Below are 20361 nucleotides of genomic sequence, written 5' to 3'. Positions count from 1 at the left end.
GGAGGGCCATTCTGCTCCTCTGGTAACATCACACACGTCTAGTCCTCTCTACGGGAACAAGTTTGACCTTCACGCTTAATTTCAGTTCTCATTTACTCAGCTCAGTTAATTCTGCAATTTATCCAATGTTTTATTTCAAGTAATACAGTGTTATGGCCTTTATTAAAATGCTTTATTAAAGCCCTGTTAGGACAAAATACACAAATTACTAAATTCAGCACACTACATAACTAATAGCCATGTGAAAATGCTACTATTACATCATTTATATTTCCTTATCCTCTTTGTACTGATTATATTTTATGTTTGCACTGATTTCTGACACCCGTAGCCTAGTGCGCCCAAGTTCTAGACAAACTCAGACTAATATCCAGCTGTGTATAACATGATATTATTTAGGGTGTTGCTGTCCAACAGTGACATCATAAATCCCTTTGAAAATATCTTGGACATAAAATCTATATATAAGGCCTGAGTGACTAAACGGTTTCACAGAAAGCAGCTGTACTATTTTATGAGCACCAGCATGCAATAGTTAAAAATACAACAGAAAGGTTTTTGTAACTGTTCTGTACATTGTATATACATTTGTAAAAAAGCTTATATTTAACACAGTAAATATTTCAAACAGTTAGTAGGTATAAAAAATATAATTATACTTTTCTGGTGGAGGGCCCGCCATCTGCTTTGGCATTGAACTTACCAGTCTCCACGGTGATAATCAGGTGATGCCACCAGGCCAAGTTACAAGCAAGATCTGCGGAGATATGACCTTGCTCATAGTATGAATGCATTTTTCGAGCCATTTTTGAGCAATACAAACTCCTGTAATTGAATAAAAATAAGTCAGGTAAATTAATATCATACTGTGGAACATACAAGGCAAAGCAATCTCAATAGTGGTGTACATAAAGTGAAAATTATTTATTAAACATGTTTATTATCATTTATAGGATTTTAAGACTGTTTCCTGCATTTTGTGCTGTTACTCTCCAGTCTACCAGTGTTCAAATGGAGACAAGTTTTCCAGCCATTTGGCACAGTGTTTAATGATATAGCTTATTGCCACATTTCCTTCTACCAACCTCCATACTTACTTACTAATGATAGGCTGCATTTGTTTTCCTTTTCCTCTCTCTTGCTTCTGTTTTACCATCCTATAGGCCAGTGACCATGACAGTAGTAGTTACACACAAGCTTATGGAGAGAGTATTTGTTTTCTTTTCTGAGCGACTGGTACTCTGTCGGGGAGCAGGCTGTTATTTATGGCTCAGATCCTTACATGATTGGTCGAGAAGAGATATAATTATGTCTGGTGTGCGCTTAGCTAATTTTAGAGACACAATAGATGCTAGTTTGAGTTCATGGGTTGCTAGGTTACTCTAAGGAGGCGCTACTATCATATAGAATAATGTATGGTTGTAAATGATGGCACCTGCTCTACTTTGTTACCCTCTAATTACAATGTTGCATAAATATAATAGAAACCTGAAATACTGGACTGCAAAATATTACTCATCCGTGTTTCTTCATTTGAAGTCTTTTTTTTAATACGGATGGGCCAATATTTGGACTTTTTGGCGTATCAGCCCTAAATCACCTCCCAACAGATGCAGATTTTTTTTGGGCCGACTAATTAAAGACATTAAGCTATGTTTTAACGGATAAGTGTAAAGAGGGCACCTTACAAAATGCAATTACACTGCTCTATTATAGATTAGTTGAAAAACGGGGTTGTGGATGCCTAAAATAACTTATATTTAAAACTGTTTTCCCTTAGTGTACTTTTATTTTGCAGAGCAGTGGCTTTTTTAGACAGTAACTGATTTTGCAGTTATTTAAAATCCTATATTTTGGGGCAAATTATTAAGATAGGCCCTACATATTGGCTTTAAAGTATCGGCAGCTCTATACTATCGGTATCAGCATCGCCCATTAAAAAAATATATCGGTCGATCTCAATTTTGTATTATTGTTATTGTTGTTATTATGATTATTTTGTGAATGTTGTGTTCTTATTTGCATAAGGAACCTTGAATGTACAAATGGTGTTTGTTCATTCAGTTTGAATTGGCTTTCAGAGCTGTTATTTCAGATAAAAGCGATATGTGGCAGCTGTGTTTTTTGTGGTGCCTGCAGGGGATGAATGCTGAAAATAAGAGAATTCCACCATAGATAGTAACATTTTCAATTTAATAGCAACATCTTGCTTCTAATTTATATTATATTCGAGACCAGCTTTCAAGTAAGTATTTTTACATCAGTTACAACAGTTACAATATACTGTTTGCAGAATAGCGTTTCACTGCAGCCTGGGACCCTATTAAAGATTACATGACAGACTCAAGACCCGGCTGATAGTTTAAGTATAGCTTCTATGATTAGGCTCATCTTCACAACTAATTACTGGTATCTGGTGTCAAGCTGTTGTGACATTGAGCTAGAGATCGTTGTTATTTTGCAGAACCCCAAATGTCTGTGTTTATAGCAAAAATTAGCAATTGAAAGTGAAGTAGTCTCTGAATTATCAAGTCCATATACTGAGGACATTTAACGGTACTGGATGTATACATGGTACTTAAGCAAGTGCGTTCTAAAATCTTGGCGAGATGTAATAGTAAATGGTTTCAGTCAGTTTGTCCCATTTCTCGTCACATTTTAAATATCGCTTAAATGTTGTTTATGTTCAGTAAATTCTGTCCTCTTGCTTGTTTATCTCCTTAGCGTATCCAGGAATGCAGTAGCGGCACTTCCAGTCCTCAGTGTCCAGGGAGCCCTAAAAGGGAAGGCAGTCTCACTCTGATTTCAAGCAGCTCATGGCGTAGGAGCAACTAAATTAGGCCTGGTTTTCATTGACCTGCTATCCCCAGGGTCGCGGCCGCACCAGAGCCTTGTACCCACTGCACCACTAAAGACATTATGTGAATGTCAGATGCAGCCGATTCAGCCGATTCAGCCGATGCAGCTTGAGATGCGTTTTAAACATTAGAAACACTTGAAAGTGTTTTAAATCAGTACAATATGAATAGGTTACACATAATGGTGGGTGATATATTATATTGTCTACAAGTCAAAATCAAAATAGCTTTTTTATTTTTACAATGCAAAACAAGAATAATGCGTACTTTGTCTTAAAGTTGTAAACAAGCTGATTAAAATAGAAAATGGTAATTTATTAAACCAGAGTTTAGTTAATAATTATATTTCTGTTCTTTTTTGAGAAAAAATATTTTTAGTTTTTAAGATACTCAAACACAATATTTATGGGCACGGTTTAGTAAATTTATGATGGATTACAAAAACATAATCCAAAAAACTAAAGAGACATCAGATTTAGTCAATAACACCCACCTGTAGTTACAGTGCAAGATATGGCCATTGGTGTATGTATTACTGTATAATCAATGTATGGTATTTCTCTTGTGCTTTTGCAGTGCTGTCCATCTCGATCGAGCTTGTCTTTTCTCCGAGCTGTCGGTGGGAGACAGGTGCTGAGTGCTGCTGAGTGCTGCTGTCTGTGTGGGCTCCAGGGACTTGCTTCAACATTCCTGTGATGGTTTGATAGACACTGTCCTTTGGGGTGAAAGAGGAGGAGGCCAAATGCACACGGGGAACTGAGGAGGTAAGTGAAATTCAGCGACTGGGTTATGCAAAGGTTATGATAACACATTTCCCCTTTTCATTATGACGCCTCTTAACAGCAGCCTTTCGCACACTTCCTGAATCAAGTTGACATGATGCTAATCTTTCTTGCTGCAAACTGCTCTGTTGTCACCTACACTTCCTCTTTATACAATTTTCAAACATTAACTTGTGTTTTGTGGTCAATATAATAAACAATATGGCAGTAGTGTATTTGTGTTGATAAAATAGGAAGTTGTGAAAGTGTGTGCTTTGACGCCACGAACGTACCATATTAGGCATGTGTAGATAAGCAGGAGATGCAAATTGGATAAGAAGTGGTTGTCATGGTGACTTGATGTTGCGCAGTGATGGTTCGCTGTAAACCTGACCGCATTTGTGCTATGGCCGTTGCCAAGCAGACGGTGCTATTATGAGGGAGTGGGTGAAGTAGCGGAAGAAAGAAATAAAGATGTTAGCTGTCCCATAATGCACTGCGGCTGCTAACTTGTGTTGAAGTGGCTTTGTCTGTCCCAGTGACTCGTCAGCTCTAGACAGACACACAGGTAAGCTTGCAGAGGAAATTTGCAGGGCTTTTAAAATGTTGTAGCTTTACCCTGTTTTGCAATTTTTTGAGTCGTCTTTCTTTTTGAAGAGTTAAACCCACTCATTAGTCTATGTCTCAAAAATGTAATCTTTGTAATAACTTTTAAATAGAGGTCGCTAGATTATTGAAATATTGGTAATATTGTGAATGTTGTTTGTAAGATGTGAAAAAAATAATATATCGATTATAATGTAGGTAAAAATAATCTTAAAAAGCTTCAAAATAATCGTATAAAGTCATATTTCCGCACTTTAGTGGATAATTTTACAGCCATTTGTCTGATACTTGAACCTCAAGTAATACATTTAAAGACACATTTTAACACATTTCTGTTGGAGTGACATGATATAGTCCTAATATTTTTCTCTGGATACTAGTATAATGACCGGGATATTCATTTATGTCAGTATTGTCCCCCGTACCTTCAGATAGTGTGCTCACATGCACACATGCAGCATGGTGTCACATGGGGACAAGGCTAGTGCTATTTCCTCTCTGTGTGTTTCAAACTGACTCGATTGCACCTGCTTTCCTTCATTGTGCTAAAGTGGAAACATTTTAAGAAATAGAAAGGAATAAAGTGATCAGCCATGAAATATAATTTACAAATTATTTTTATTTAGAGCTCTTGGTTTTGTAAACAACATTAAAATGACGTTTTAGTCCCACAAAATGTTCAACAGTTTTTTTTGTATAAGCAACAAACAGCCTGTGTCAAGTTTCCCAACAACATTGGTTTGCTGCCTCATTCTGCCTCCAAAATAAACTTAAGGGTGAAATAACTTTGGATGCAAGCACCCCACTGTGGAGCTTTCTGTCGGACTAGCTAGTGTTGCAGTTGTTGCTGTGATGACCTGTAATGGGAGTGTAATGTGTATTTGCGGCCTTCGTGATAGATGAGCCGTCAGAGCTTGGCACTGGGAGGCTCTGGGACATTTCTTCAGTGGAGTGAGAGTTCAGCTCAGCCAGCCCGTGTCATTTACAGAGGCCTGGGAAATAGCAGAGCTCTGAGATGATAGGAAGCTTGAGGTGGAAAGTTGCTTTTAGATGGGAGGAGGGAGAGAAAATAAGGACACAAGATGCCAAACAATTTCAATTTGTCAGTTAGACATAAGCTGTTTTCTAACAAATAACTTGATGAATCAGGAAATTGGGTGATGCAAAGTTGCTTATCTTTCCTTATTTCAAATTCTGAAAGGGTTTAGTCAGGATAAAACGATACTGTACTGTTCTTTTATTCAAACTAGTAAATTATTTTTACTTGAAGATGTCACGATATTAAATGTTATTGTTCCGATTATTATGAGAAGAAACTTGATTTTACGATTATTTGTTATTATTTGTTGCTACTTGGACCAAACAACAGTGAAATCTTTAATTTGCTTTCTTTCACAAACTAGCTTTATGCAAAACCAATGATATTGTAATAAACAGCCAGATAAAAAAGTACTTTGCATATAGTTTGACTTTTATCGTCCTCAAGAGAAAATTAAGACAAATTTAAGCTTTTATTTCTATTTATTTATTACCCCTCTGCTATAAAAAGGAAGTAATTATTTCCTTTTGCTAAAATCCTTTTTTATTTTGCATTATTATTATCTTAATAGGTAAAGTTCAATACTAGTCAGTGATCAGTTTTCATCTGCACACATTAAAAGTAAATAGAGTGGAATTCCCCTTTGTGTTTTGTGGTGCACCCAATCCTCCATCTTCCTGTTTTCAGTTGCTTCACACATTATTGGCTCATGCATGCACTTTTTGGTCGACCCTGCGTAGCACTTGTTCTTGTGACACTTAAACCGCTCGAACAGCTCATTGATCGTTCTCGGGCCACGCCGCTCTTATCGCTGAGTTGCACACGTGGAGCAAGAAGTTAAAACACAAGGCGATAAAGAAATGAGAAGAAGAAAAGGAAAATTTACTTTTGCTTTACAATTGTTTAATATAAATAGGAAATACAAATAAATTGTGCCACTGGCATTGGATTAGTGACACTTGTTCGACGGCTATAATTTATGGACTTTACATTGACAGAGGAAAATGTATTGTCAAGCAAAAAAAGACAAAAGTGAGGTCCAGGAGAATGAGGGAAATTAATTATGTCCATGTTAAAGTTTCACAGGAAACTGACACTTAGGGGCTTGTGATCGTGTGTCTCTTACCAGAAGGGCACCAATATTCTTTAGACGGTTTAATTAATTTATGCTAGAGATATCACATCATATCAATATCAAATATTTAATTATTGGTAATATGGTGAATGTTGTTTTGAATATATGCACTTATCTTAATATTGGATATGTTGTTGATAAGAAAATAAAAACTACTCAAAAAGTGCTGCAAAAAGTATTACATTTTGTGGGTAATTTTACAGTCCTTTGACATTTCATTGATATTTAAACCCCAACCAATATTCAGCCGATTCATTCATTGATTCATTTCTATTGGCTTGCCATAATAGCTTCACAATTATTATTGTGATACTTCCAAAAATATTAATACACACATTTTTGATTATAATGCCCACCCCCTTGATATGAGATATTAGTGATATTAGGATTTTGTGCCATAGTTTGTTGATATATTTAGCGTGTTCAAATGTCATGCATAGTTTGTGAAATACATGCTGTAGTATTTGGTACAATTTGTGTTGTTAGATTTGTTTTGTTGGATGCACACTTCAAAAGGGCCGGAGCTGTGATTCTTCCACACTCCAGCACGTGGGATTGAGGCTCCGCTGTGTAAATGAGATGTGACTTATCACTGGCTTTAGACTAAACAGAGCTTTGCAAGGGTGGATGCAGACCCAATGCCCAAAATGGCTGCAGAAGCACAAGCCTTTTGCAGACTGAAGGTAATGCTAAAAGCAAAACTTTGATTTTAGATGCCAGTCAAGAGGTTAATCATTCTACATAACATTTAGACTGCTTTCTTTCTCAATGAAAGTATTCAAAAAGTCTAGTGTTTCAGGCTGGTTGTTCCCTTTAATCAAAATCAAATGAAGTGAGTCACAGACAATATGTGGGATCAGGCAGAAAAGTTGGCACAAGCACACTTGACTCCATTCTGTAAGCATCCATTCCGACGCCTAGTCCAGTGTCTCCATAGCTACCGGATATTGCAGCATCAGGTCCAAATCAAATTCCTTTGGCTTTCTGGCTTTCCCCCCAATCACTTCGTGTCATGGCAGGAGTATTCTGTGTGTAAACCACACAGGAAACGGACAGCTAGATTCAGTTGAGAGACCTCCAATCTGCAGTACTAGTCTAGTTTCATTTTTAGCAGTACTTAACCTACTTTGGTCTGGCTTCTTTCACTGCAGTTTACTACATTTTCTCTTCTGTGGGTTTCTCTGATTTAAAAGATGAACTAGATAGGTTGGCAGCAATTCATTACAAGTGATTGCTAATGCCCTTAGCAACTACATAAAGAGCAATTTTCTTTAGACAAAATGCTATTATTACATTTGTTTGTCATTTGATGTTGAAGTAGTTAATATTTTTAATGGCTTTTGTTGTATATTTTGCCAATTGTTTTTTGTTGGGAAACATTTCAAACGTTTATTGCACTTATACATTACACTTTTTTTTTCTTATTACTTACCTTTAAGTTTACCTTCCATTTATTTTCTATTCTGCACATGCCAGAAAACACCAGTAAATAAAAATACAGTATTATAATATATGTATATAGAGGAACTGAAAGTTATTACAGCTGCTGCTGTCTTTTCCACCGTGATGCCATTGAACAGTTTTCATATTTCAGTGTCAGAGTTGGACTCCTGTTTACCCCTGCTGTGTGTTTATTTTCCCTCTAATTTACTTTTCCTGCCGCCCTTTATCTCCCATCTGCGTTTTCCCTCTGCTTTCTTGCTGCATGGATAAGGTGAGGGCAACGCTGCTGCTGCTGCTGCTGCTGTTGTAACTGAGCCAGCACTTCCTCGTGTTGTTTTAGGGGGTGGGCGGGGGCAGGGGGAACCAGGGGGGCATGGCCAGACATTAAGCAGAGGAAGCGAGGGAGGGTTGAAAGGACTGCGGGATCTGTATACCGGGCCAGCGCAGTCCCGCCTCCTCCTCCTTCTCCTCCACAGCTGTTGCTACTGCTGCTGAGCAGAGCCGAGCGAGCAGCACTTTCTCCTCCCCAGGCAGCAGCAGCGAGCGAGCGGCAGGCAGACAGACGATCCCCCGGCCTTAAGCCCCAGTGCAGCCCAGCACCAGTGAGGCAGGGGAGGGGAGCCACTATAGCGCACCACTCCTCCTCTACTTATCCCTCCCTCGTTCTCCTTCACTCCCTCTCTCTCTCTCTCTCCCTCTCCCTCTGTAGCAGACCGCCCATGCCGCTTGGCTCCGCACAGCTCCCTCAACTCATTCGCTGCTGCTGACTCCACCGCTTACCACTCGCTTGCCTCTTCTTCTTCTTCTTCTCCTCCTTGCCTTTGCTCCGCTCTGTGCCCGCCTGCCCGCCGCCTGCCCTGAGAATGGTCCAGCCGGTGCCTGGGGGTCTGCTGTCGGGGCCTGTCTGAACATACGCATAAACAGTTCCAGACGAGCCAAAGCGCAGCAGCAACCACACACACACAAGTCGGAGCGCAATGTGAGAGGTAAGAGATTTAGATGAGAATCCCTCCTCTCTGTCTCTCTATTGGGTCATACAGATATTTCCCCCATGTGCTGCAGTCTTTACTTTTTTCCAGCATAGGTAAACATTTGGGAATTGGTCTGCCTGGGTGTCTTCTGCCTGCTCTTCAGTATGCGGGCCACAGGGTCCATCTGTGACAGCTTGTTTTATAGATACACATCCACGTAAACACCTCGTCCACAGACACATTCTTGGCTCCAAGTAGAGAGACACACAATAGCTTACTTCCTCAGGGTAGCGCTAGTTAGCAAGAAAAAAACATTCTGGTGTGCATGTGTGTTTTGGAAAGCCACGTTCATTCCAGGAACCAGAGGAGAAGAGGATCAATAGATCGCCCACTCAGCTTTCATTCCCTTCGTCTGACTCAACACTGGACATGTTGGGAGTTATCCGGCTTAAAACAGAGAGTGTACATATTTTCTCTCCTCTACCTCAAACACAGCGAAGCATGGTTCTGCATGTGTCCCGGGCCTGTGTGTATACGTTCTGAGGTAAACACCCGCCTCGTTGCATGTAAATTATCTGTGACATGTGAAGCCGCCACTGCCTTATATGGCGCGCACAGTATTTCAGTGCAGTTGAAAGTGGCCAAGCATTCCGGGTCGCGGGAGGAGAGACTGTGTAAGAGGGTGACTCTGTCTGTGGGAGTGTGTATGTGTGTTCAGTGCATGTGTGCGCTACTAAGTGAGTGTTTGCATGCGCCTGACAGAGGGGGAGTAACTCAGAAAGAAAGCTGAAGTGGAAAAGAGGGTTAGAAGCTCGAGAAGACGCAGAGACGTTCAGAATGGAGCAATATCACTTATTGAATTGGATATAAATGTAAGTCAAATTCTTCTACATTTGTAATACATTGCTGTGCTGTTGTTGTTCACAACTCGAAGTTCACAGTGTGACTAAAAGTTTGGCAAGTTACTTTTAACAGTTATTACAAGCAAGTGAATATATTTTGAAATTCTAGTCTTCTCTCAGTAATCTTGGTTTACCACATGTGTGCACTTTATTTTACATTGTTTAGAGTTGCAATTTCTCATGAATAGAATTCTTCACATTGTAAAATACAAACAGATGCATGATAGATTGTCCGTCGACTTTTGTGAAACCTGGGGCACAGCTGCAGGTAGTTGCAGTGTTCCTGTCTGTGTGAACATGTGCAAATCCAGATAAGACTTCTGTGCAATAAGCGGAAGCTTATTCTTAATTCTTACCATGTCATACCAAGACTGTAATGTACCCTACAGACAAGATTATGTGGATGACTTCATTTACCTGGGCAGGTTAAAGTCTTATTACATAAGATCTTCTTTGCTATGTCTTACTAGCAAAACACATTTATTGTGCTATAAATATGTATACATTGCAACATTGATAGATGCTTGACATAGGATTGTGGGATTTGTCTCATTAAGAATCTTTCTTGGATCAAGGCTTTTTGTAATTTTGCTTTTTGTAAACTGTTGCCTCCAGTCATCTCTGTATTGCATGGGGAACTCAGCCAGTGTCAGTAGATGGAACATCTGTTCAATAAGAGGAAATAGGCATGTTAGGCGCATGTTAAAGTCGCTTAACGTTTAGAAAGGAACACATGCCAACACAAGCCTGCCCTTGTTTTTCTATATCACACTTGCATCTGCCCCTCACATCTCGCAACCCCCATTCTTTTAGACAGCTTTAACATTTAATTACACACCCCTGACCCGTCTCCTTGCAATAACCTTACAACCTTGTCAATGCTTTCATCTGATCACAGTGTTTTGGACAAAGCAGGCCTCAGATCAGGCAGTGGACATGGAACATTATAGCACATAGAAAGAATTAGTCGATGGATATGCAGATAAAGAAGCTAGCATACTGTAATGTGTTATGTCTACTTTTTTTTACTCAATAACACCAACATGGTTAGCACATTGTTAGGCATCAAAGCTTTTGTTGAGGACTTGCGTTGGACACCTCTTATCACTTGCCTGAATGCAAACAGCACTAAGCTGTGGTAGACTGAGCTGTTTCTATCCTACTGAAACAGACGCCTGAACAAATATGAGCCGATGAGCCACTCATTACAGCCTAAGTCTGACTATTAGCAACAATGTGCACAGACTTCACAACACATTCGTATACAAAGTGTGCGCACAGAAGCATAGATTAGCATTTTTGTCTGCATATTCCCCTATTTACGGTAAACAAGAACTCGTATTGTATGCAGAAGTCGGCTCCCAGTGGAATCAATAGGCTTTGTTTGTTGTGCGGTTTCTGGGATAAGAGTCACTTTCTCTGTCTATGCAATTCACCCCAATGACATACCATTCAGTTAAACTAATAGTTGAGACAAGACGTTGATGATTATGGAGGTAATAGCACGCTGACGACGTTGCACTTGTGAGGTAATTGCAGTCTACTTGTGAGGCCTTACCTTTCATTGACGCTATCATTTTGAAATTGTAAAATAAAGAAAAAGATGAGGGTTGAAAGCAGATATTTATGGAATTCTTATCGCCACTTTCAAGGATATGTTTTAGCTGGCAGTGTTTTTTTCATTGATGTTTTAGTCTGTTGGCAACATTACTAAGATTAAATTGATACATTATCTGAAATTGTGAGTCATGGGCCAAGGCCAAGACAAAAAAATACCTTTCCAATATTACGTGGGGCAATGTTATTTGTTCACAGTTACAACATAGCTATCAAAGAACTCTTTTCTCCCTTTTTTGTCCCCCCCATCTGAATTAGCCACAAAATATCCTTGAACTAAAATAATTCTTTGAACTTTCACGTGCTGGTCGAGTGCATGTGATTTTGCCCTTGGGGATGAGTTAAAGTAATTCTGATTCTGTTATTTTTCACCTAAAATGCCTTTACAATAGAACTCCTATGTATATTTAGTCCTGTATTTTCTTTTTAACTGCGCATTCCACTGCTGTGTCTGCGCGTGTAGGTCAATGGGGGCAGTATTGACATGCTATATTCAGAGCACATGGAGCAGCAGCGGCGGCTGCAGCTGCATGGCCCAGGGTGTAGCATTTCTCCCAGCGTCCTCTACTGCTGTGACCTATACCTGCACCTCTGTCAATATGCTGAAACCACTTTTTTACTTTACAGCAGCAAGCCAAGAAAGAGGATTGCTGCATATCTTGTGTTGTCATAACTGTCAACCACACCCTTTTTTCTCATTGTCTAGCGCAAGCTCTGGCAGTTAGTCACAACGACATCTCTTGGACCAGCCCAGATTAGCAACGAGCATGTTTCTCGGACTGCTTTTCAATCAGTCGGAACGTGCCTCATGATTAAATGCTTCTCTGTGAGTGCAAACATCCTGGCACCATCCATTTCAGACCAGATCGCAGGTTTCACCTTTAGTTTTAGCGGCTGTGTGAAGGTGAAGCAAGGATTTTTGATACAAGATTTATTTTATGACTTGTAATCAAACAAAATTAAAACCCAAGCCTAAAAAAATGGATTAGTATATATTGGCTCATGTCATATGACCAAGAGCCCATATTGTGATGTTCTGATACTGTGGAGACATGCTTCCTCTATTTGCTGTAATGTCTCTGCCACGTGTCATAAATGGGATAGGAAGCACATGGGTTCTCTCCTCCGCCATTTTTGCTCAATCCGATAGTTGACCTTGCACCAGCTCGCAAGACCTTGGGAGTCCTGAGGAGAGCCGCCATGGATGCCGGAAGCTTGGTCAGTCGGTCAGATTGATTGCAGAAGTACAGAGAGGCTATGAGGGCAGGAGAACGGGAAGTATCAACTCAAGACAAATTACTGATTAAACAAATGGTGTGGTCAGAGAAGTGGATCATATTAACAGTTGTGTGTTGAATTGGATGCCTCAAAGAACGCTGATATTTAAAGTGGAACTAGAGAGAAGGAGTGGTGTACTGACAAGAACCTCCATGGAAATGAGAAAAATCAATAACGGATGGTTGCCCATGTCCAGACATGATGGATCATAATAAGTACTCATTAGTCTGACACTGTCTTATGCCATGCTTCACTGTGGAGTTCTGTACTGATGCGCCGTCTGGCCCCAATAAGCCAGAGAAACAAATGTTATTAGTAATCGTGTATAGAATTAGGCACAGAGTTCATTAGACACTCAATGACAATGCCGTTACTAATGATAGTAAACATATATGTTGCCATTTGATGCATTGTACCAGAGTTAGTAATTTCAAATCAAATCAAATCAATTTATTTTTGTAAGGCCCAAAATCACAACAACAGTTGCCTCTGAGGGCCACAGGGAGAAATGAATCAACAATGTCTGTGGTGGCAATGGAGTCAGACAATGTCTGTGGTGGCGAGGGACGATGTCCCAGGGTCCTCTGTCCTTAGACTCTCCTTCTCGGCCAGGAAAAACTACAAAAAAAAAACCTCTTTGGGAAAAAAGCGTAGAAACCTGGAGGAGTTCCAGTGAAGGAGAGATCCGACTCTCAATTTACATTTGCAGTCACCTGGCAGGGAAAAGAACAACTCAAAAACATTTGACAATACACACACAGAAAGTACACACAAGCACAAACACTATTTACAGATGCAATAAAATCTACATTCTTTCACACAGAGATACAAACACATACAGAGCCAGTGCCATTGGAGCATGGGACCTAAAGATTCTAATGATTACAACTCTTGAGATGCTTTATTAGTTCAGTTTTAAAGCCTTGGATTCTAACACTATATTTGATGTTTTTAGTTGGATTCTTGATCATTTTTGTTTATTGGGAGAGTAAACATGTTTTGGTGTCTTTTATTGTATTTTGACCTAATTATACGTCATAATTCATCTACCTGAAGAAAATGATTTGAGGCTGTGTGTATTTATGCAGGCAGAGCTGTTGTTGGGATTTGACTATGCTAACACGACAAAGGTCATCTCCAGCAGCAAAGGGACTTTTCTCGCGTGGGTTCCTTTAAGGTGAAATAGAGCTTTTTCCCTCCAGTCTCTCTTTCTCGTACATGTAGGTATTTGGAGCTGGGACGTCGTGACCTGTGCTGCACTGCTGCAGGGCTGATATGGCGTGTTGCTGTGCCGTAAAGTTAGCTGTGGTTCCCAGTGCTGCTGAACGTGCACATGCTGTTGTGGGATAAGCGATTTCTCTGCACAGGGTGTGGTGCCATGCTCGTGTGATAAGAGCAGAATAGGCCTCTGAAACCAGTAATTCACATTCCTCACAAAACCTTCACAAACATAACAACAAAAATAAGCAATCTTTTTCACTTAACATAGTAAAACTTTTTTGACGATACTGATTCCAGCTCTAGCTTTTATCTTTCATATATAAGTAAATCTCTTATACAGTACCTAACATTAGTTTAGTGTCTCAATGTGACAGTGCAGCATGCAGGTCAGACCCACTGGCTCCTCCTTCGTTCTCACCTGGCGCTAAGCCCAGAATGTTGCTGCAACTGCGCCGCCTCTCATTGGTCCACTCTCCCGCTCCACTTTGCAAGAAGGGAAATGACTAACCCTGGCTGACTTCCCCTCCTGCTTTCACTCTCTTCCTTTCACTCACCTCTAAACACATTAGCCATGGCTGCATTCACTGTATTTGAGTGTAAGTGATACAGGTTTGATCTGATTTTTCTCCATCACCAGAAATGCACAAATGTTGTTAATGGCTGCTTTGTGTGCTTTTCTCTATGATTTGTGTATGTCAACTTTGTGAAGGTGTAGGGGAGCAGTATTTGTTTTACCTGACATTGCTACATCATTTCCCATAGTCGTTTCGTGTTCGCATGACTTGATGTCGCCATAAACTTTTTTAAAGCTATGTGACAATCATCAGTGATCAGACTAATCTCTCTCCATCTCTTTGCCTCCAGAGGAAGTGCCTTCCCTGATGTCTGCTGCAGCTTTGACCTGCTTCTACAGCTGAAGCTCCACCCTCCCCCTGCCTCACTCGCTTGCTGCCGCGGTAACCTGAATCCAAGGACAGTGGCCACACCATCTCTGTCCCCAGTCCATCTCCAGCTTGACCTCACCGACCGGCCCAGCTGCCACTGAACAGCCTTACAGCACCACCCCAGCCCACACAGTCTCACCCACCTGCCTTTAACTTTGACCCATAGGCCTCCATTCAGTCCTCAGTGTCCTTAACCTCCCTGTGACGGGCTACACACAGACTATCACCTTTGTTGCCTGCTTCACTGCACCTGAGGGCTTTGTCCTGTCGTCTGTCTGACACATTGTATAAGCTCCAATCCTGGCTCTGTCAGGAAAATGTATCAATAGTATTCACAGCTAACAGTGTCCTTTATCATTTCCCTCTGGGCAAGGAGCCCTCTCAATCTAAAGAAACTTTGCTTGAATCTTTCATTTCACCATCACTTCTAAGAGTCACAGGCAGTAACAAGAGAAAAACTGTGGATTAAAACACTCAAGGTACTTTATTCACACTTGAACAGCTAGGAAAATTGTTGTGCGTGCGTGTTGCCATGGCAATGAACATAGCACACATCCGCGATACCAAGTGGCTGACCCTGGAGGTATGCAGAGAGTTTCAGAGGGGTACATGCTCACGCTCAGACCAGGAGTGCAAGTTTGCCCACCCGGCCAAGAGCTGCCAGGTGGACAATGGACGAGTCATCGCCTGTTTTGATTCACTCAAGGTAAGAATAACGCAACATTGAGTTATTAATAGGACATCTAGAGGTCAAATATATGGAGCAAGAAGCAGTGAATGTTACTAGTCTGGTGTCTGTATCATGCACCACGCCATCTGGCCACAGCATGTGCTCCTCTTCACTACCTACTTCTGGTCAGGTGACTGGGACATGTGACCACAGGCAAAAAGGGAGGAGGTCAGAGCGCTCTAAATTCAGGAAGCAGAAGTCAGGCGATTGTGACACTGCGCTGTGGAATTTTTGAGGACAGACCGAAGTCTTTTTGGCCAACGTTTACTGCAATTTGCAAGGCACTTTTGCAGCCGATTACACCATACACAAGGCTAACCATGCCCTTCTGCAGCACAGACATGAATACAGAAAACATAATTTAAAACTGAGCAGCCTGGAGCACAATACTTAAACAACCTAAGGAGATAGTGTCATGTGTGGAACCCTGTCAGTTGAACCACTTCCTGTGCCTGTGTGGCTAACGTCAGGGCATATTTGGGGCACCGCATATAGCCATTTTCCATTTTTAGGTCAAAGCAGAAGAGAGACACACTTTCTGTGTTTCCCCTGTGTAATTTCACAATCTGACTTATTATTATCAAGATCAAATGGGAGGGGCTGAACTGATATGCAGGGACATGTTGTGTGTTTTCACCACTGGTTGTTGTTGTACCAAAAGACACTTTAGGTCATTGTATGCTATAGCAGGACAGGGTGAGGGTGAGGACAGAGTGTGTGAGTTCACTTAGGCAGCACTGTTGGCCTTATGTTGGCAGTGAATCGTTGTTGACCCTAACCTAGCACTTTTGTTTACTGATGAGATGTACATATGTTTGGCAGTGTCTGTAACGTTAGTCCAAAACATGTGACCCAAGTGAAATGTCACATTTCACTTTATGTATGACTAAGCACCACCAGATACTAGGATTTAACTATATGCTGCTTCCTCATTTAATTTTCCCGTATTTGTTGTCGTAGTTTTTCATTGAACGTTAACATATTCTTGCCTATAATAGCAACGTTTGCTCTTGAATGATGACTTTTTCCTCTAAATTTGAAGTAAGCAAAGAATATTCATGTGACCACAATCAATGTTTGTATATGATTAACAAAGTACTTTCAGTAAATGTTTGAAATAAGTCAATGAATAAATACATAATCATAAAGGCTGGGTGATATGGTAATAAAATTTGGATCGTGATCTCGTTCCTGTGACGATTCATCTTTTTTGGTGATATTTACATATTGTTATTTCGTTAGGGAGTGATTTAACCAAACAGAGTAAAGCATGAACTCTAAGGAGCGGCAGGTGGCTTTAGTTACAGTACCTGCTATAAATGATAACATTTAAATTGTGATCTTGTGTCTATAATATAATGAATTTGTTTTTGTGCATTTGGTTCCACAACCAACATAAATCCATTAACGTTTACTACAATATGCATTATTACAAACAACATACATCTATAAATGCTTACTTGCAATACCTCAACATTACCTGAGAGCCTTTACATTTCTTTAAAGATTTCTACAATTTAAGTGGAAGGTCATCAACTGGAAAGCAGTAGTAAGCTCTTTATGGAGAAAGTCAAGGTCTATTTTGGTCGATTAGACTGGTTTTCCACCAGGATTTGTGTATTAATGGAGATACAGGCAATACTTTTTTTTAACAGTTCTGCCCCTTTTTCCACTGGTAATGAAAAACAGAACGGGTCTCTGAAAGCCACAGTGGAAACAGCAGTAAAGACAGAGAGAGGTGGGGAAAGAAACAGGGTGGAAATGACGCTATGAGATGGCTGATTGGTTAGTAAGAGAGTGGAGAAGAGGCCTAAAACCACAAGCACAGTCATTCATTCAACACTATTGGAATTATAGCTATATACGTTTGAAATATACAGCCTTTAGCCGGGAGTTATGACTTACTGGAGAAAATAATTTTCATACAAGACGGATCGAGAGGGAGAGCATGTGCTTAGTGCATTATGGAAAACATCTATTTCCATAATGGTTGACCAATGCTTGACATAATTTGATGGCTGAACACGCTCAACATTCAATAACCATTGATTCTAGTAGTGGCAGTAGTAACCCTTGTTGCAATAGTAATTATAGCTGTATATTTACCTGGGAAATGTATAACTGGAATAAAACTTCCACCTTTATTTACCAATATATAGAATAAAAAATATATTGATTGATAAAATAACAAAACACAGAGTAGAAGTTTGACCAAAAAAACGAAAATGTTTCATTATTATGGTTGTTTGAACTATTTGGACTAAAGTGTGAATAGTTGTCTTAATTGAGTCGCCTAATTGTTAAATGTGTGTGCATGTTCTTCATGTCCCTCACACAGATGCCCGTGTCTTGAAAGTGCTGATTGCCCATGGGACAGGGCCGACCTTCTTCTGTATAAACGTGTATAATTAGAACAGGTCTCACATGATCAGCACAGGCAAACAGGGCACACCCAAACCCTGTCATCTCTCCATCTGCCTCACTGCCCTGGCTCCACCACAACATGTGCCCTCGTCTCAAACAACCAACGAGAAACGAGAAATAAGTGGCTTTCATGGGAAGATGCTCATTTTGAAGTACAGCAACACAGACAGTCCAATTACACTGCATAATGAAAATTTAAAATCTTGAATAATTTATGGTTCTACACATCTTACACTCCGGCTTTGTTTACATGCACAACACATATCTGATAATTATTTATTTTTCTGGAATTGTCAGATTATTAATATCAATGTAATGTAAATAGTTAGAGTTGATCTGCATAATATGATTTATGTCCGGTTGTTCACATGGTGATGGTAAGTTACTTCAGTAATCACAGATAGAATGACAGAATCGAGGCTGCAAAACTGCGCCATCGGCCCCTCCATCCCCCACAAACCCCTCATGCACCATATTCATACATGCACAATGTGGGTAAAGTGTATAAACTATTACACTCGGTTTTGAGAGAGGTTGAAAAGGCCGACCTTCCAGTTTGTGAACGAATGTGTCCTGAGTCACTGTCTCAGGGATCAAAATGCTACTAAAGGCTTTTGTTGCTTGTTGTTTTTTCGGGTGACAAATGCAGCAGTGCAGATCCACCTTGGGTCTGTATGTGTTGGCCTTAAACTTGACCTTAACCCCACGGCACATCGCAGTGCTCTGCCTGTGGTCTGTGTATCTGGTGAGCGCAGGGCAGACTGCTTAGACATGTCAAAGCTGAGTAAATATTTGGAGAAGGATAATGGCTGCCTGGAGTCCCTGATGTTAAAGTCACCTCCATGCCTATTAATGGTTGACTACTAGAATGGTTTAGGCCATTGTAAATCTTCTCAAACTACTGCTTACATTTGGAGCAAAGTAGAGTTTGGGCTTCACGCTTCACAGTAACCTGGCATATATTTATTAGAGCTGCAGGACTCAGGATAGAAAATAGTGAGTTTTTGAGGACTTTTATTTATGTTTTACATTTTTGGATCTATAGTCATTTAATACATTTGTTGGGTCATGATATATAGGCTACTAACATAGTAGCAGTTTTGAAGTCTGCAAGTGGTAGAAGTTAAAAATAAGCCAACATTTGAACTGTGCCCTGGTTTAAACTTTACTTTCTCAGTGTTACTTACTGTGTTACTTTATAAGAGTAGATTTCCATAAAGTGGCCAAACCTATTAGTTTACACAAGTCTGAATACACTAACAGATCTGTCATGCATATCAGGTCCACCCACTACCAACTTGTTTTTAACTGTCTAATGCGAGTCTATTCTGGTGCGCTGTATTTGCAGTTGTTTTCATTCTCCACCCTTATGTCGGGAGCTTGCTTTTACTTGATTTCCCGCTCAGTCTGGTTTCTTCGCCTTGTTGAGTCCAGGCCACACCCACCGCTGGACTAGATGGTTCACATTACACCATACAAACCAAACACAAATGACGAGTGTGGCAAGACTTTAAGGGACGGATTGTTACTCTTCAAACTTTTCCCCAATTATTGTATTAGATCTCTTATTTCACCACATAAGCATAGTGCAAAAGTATTTATGAGAGAAGGCTATGGGGCAAAAAAATAACAAGAAAAAATGTAAACCACAATCCACTGGTGGCATAATCTGCTCATGTGAAAAGTGTACTGCCCAGACCTAATTTTGGGGTAAATATTATCTTTTCTCCTCCTGAAATACATTTAAATTTCTTAATGGTAGAATCAAGTCGCATGCAGTATTATGCAAAATGATCTTTTTTGGGCTTCAAGATTGTTCCCGCATCAAAAAACATACCTGGAGGTGTATTTACCTTCATTCACCCTAGTTTGGTAAATCCTATTTAGAAAATCCTCTCCCCTCTGAGCGTCAAAAACACATTCTGATTTCCCAGATTTGTGACATTGTAAGTAGAACTCAGAGATCAACTGTGCTGTTTGTAAGTCCATAAATCATCACCAATCTCATTCTGAGCATTTCTGGCATAAAATCACAATCAGTACAACTGCGTGCTTACATTGGCATGTCAGGGGTGTTTGTTTATCTCATGTAATTCCCTCTGCACCCAGTAGATGGAGCGCAAAGTAAATTCTTCGCTTAGGAAAAGCCAGAGTGACGTCAAGTAATTTTGTTTTTTGTAAACTTTTTAATTTGAGTTCTACAGCATGGGATTCAAAAATAACTTCAAGAGCATGTTTAATTAAAGGCCAGTACCAATTCATTTAATGCAATAATGCTTATTTGTCCTTGACCTTGACCGTTTACCGAATGTCTCTCCCCTCTCTAGCCCTTGAACGCTATAGCTGTCCTGTTGAGTCTAATGAAGCCTCTCAGCCAATATGTCTTTAAAATCAAAGAAAAATGTAAAATGTGTTCTCTTATTGGGTAACAT

The 20361-nt window shown here is 40.1% G+C and overlaps 1 protein-coding gene across 19 annotated transcripts in view; it reads left to right on the top strand.

Annotated features, from left to right (window-relative positions):
• Nucleotides 1–3602: 3602 nt before the first annotated feature.
• Nucleotides 3603–20361, top strand: part of mbnl1 (muscleblind-like splicing regulator 1) — a 37456-nt gene continuing 20697 nt past the window's right edge. For 6 of the 19 annotated variants that reach the window (XM_072441403.1, XM_072441402.1, XM_072441399.1 and 3 more), the window contains exons 1-2: nt 8278–8828; nt 14696–15481. In XM_072441403.1, the coding sequence (XP_072297504.1) occupies nt 15308–15481 (174 nt within the window). In that variant the 5' untranslated portion in view covers nt 8278–8828; nt 14696–15307. Of the gene's footprint in view, nt 3623–4167; nt 4188–8273; nt 8829–9167; nt 9358–9453; nt 9686–14321; nt 14428–14695; nt 15482–20361 lie in introns of those variants that run through there. The other 13 variants (XM_072441406.1, XM_072441404.1, XM_072441405.1 and 10 more) reach the window with 11 other exon arrangements.

The sequence above is a fragment of the Eucyclogobius newberryi genome, unplaced genomic scaffold (genome assembly GCF_026437365.1).
Source record: "Eucyclogobius newberryi isolate DKJ021-1_F unplaced genomic scaffold, fEucNew1.0.hap1 SCAF_12, whole genome shotgun sequence".
NCBI lineage: Eukaryota > Metazoa > Chordata > Actinopteri > Gobiiformes > Gobiidae > Eucyclogobius > Eucyclogobius newberryi.
The sequence above is the reverse complement of the archived record's forward strand: the minus strand, read 5'-3'. Positions and strand labels throughout refer to the sequence as shown.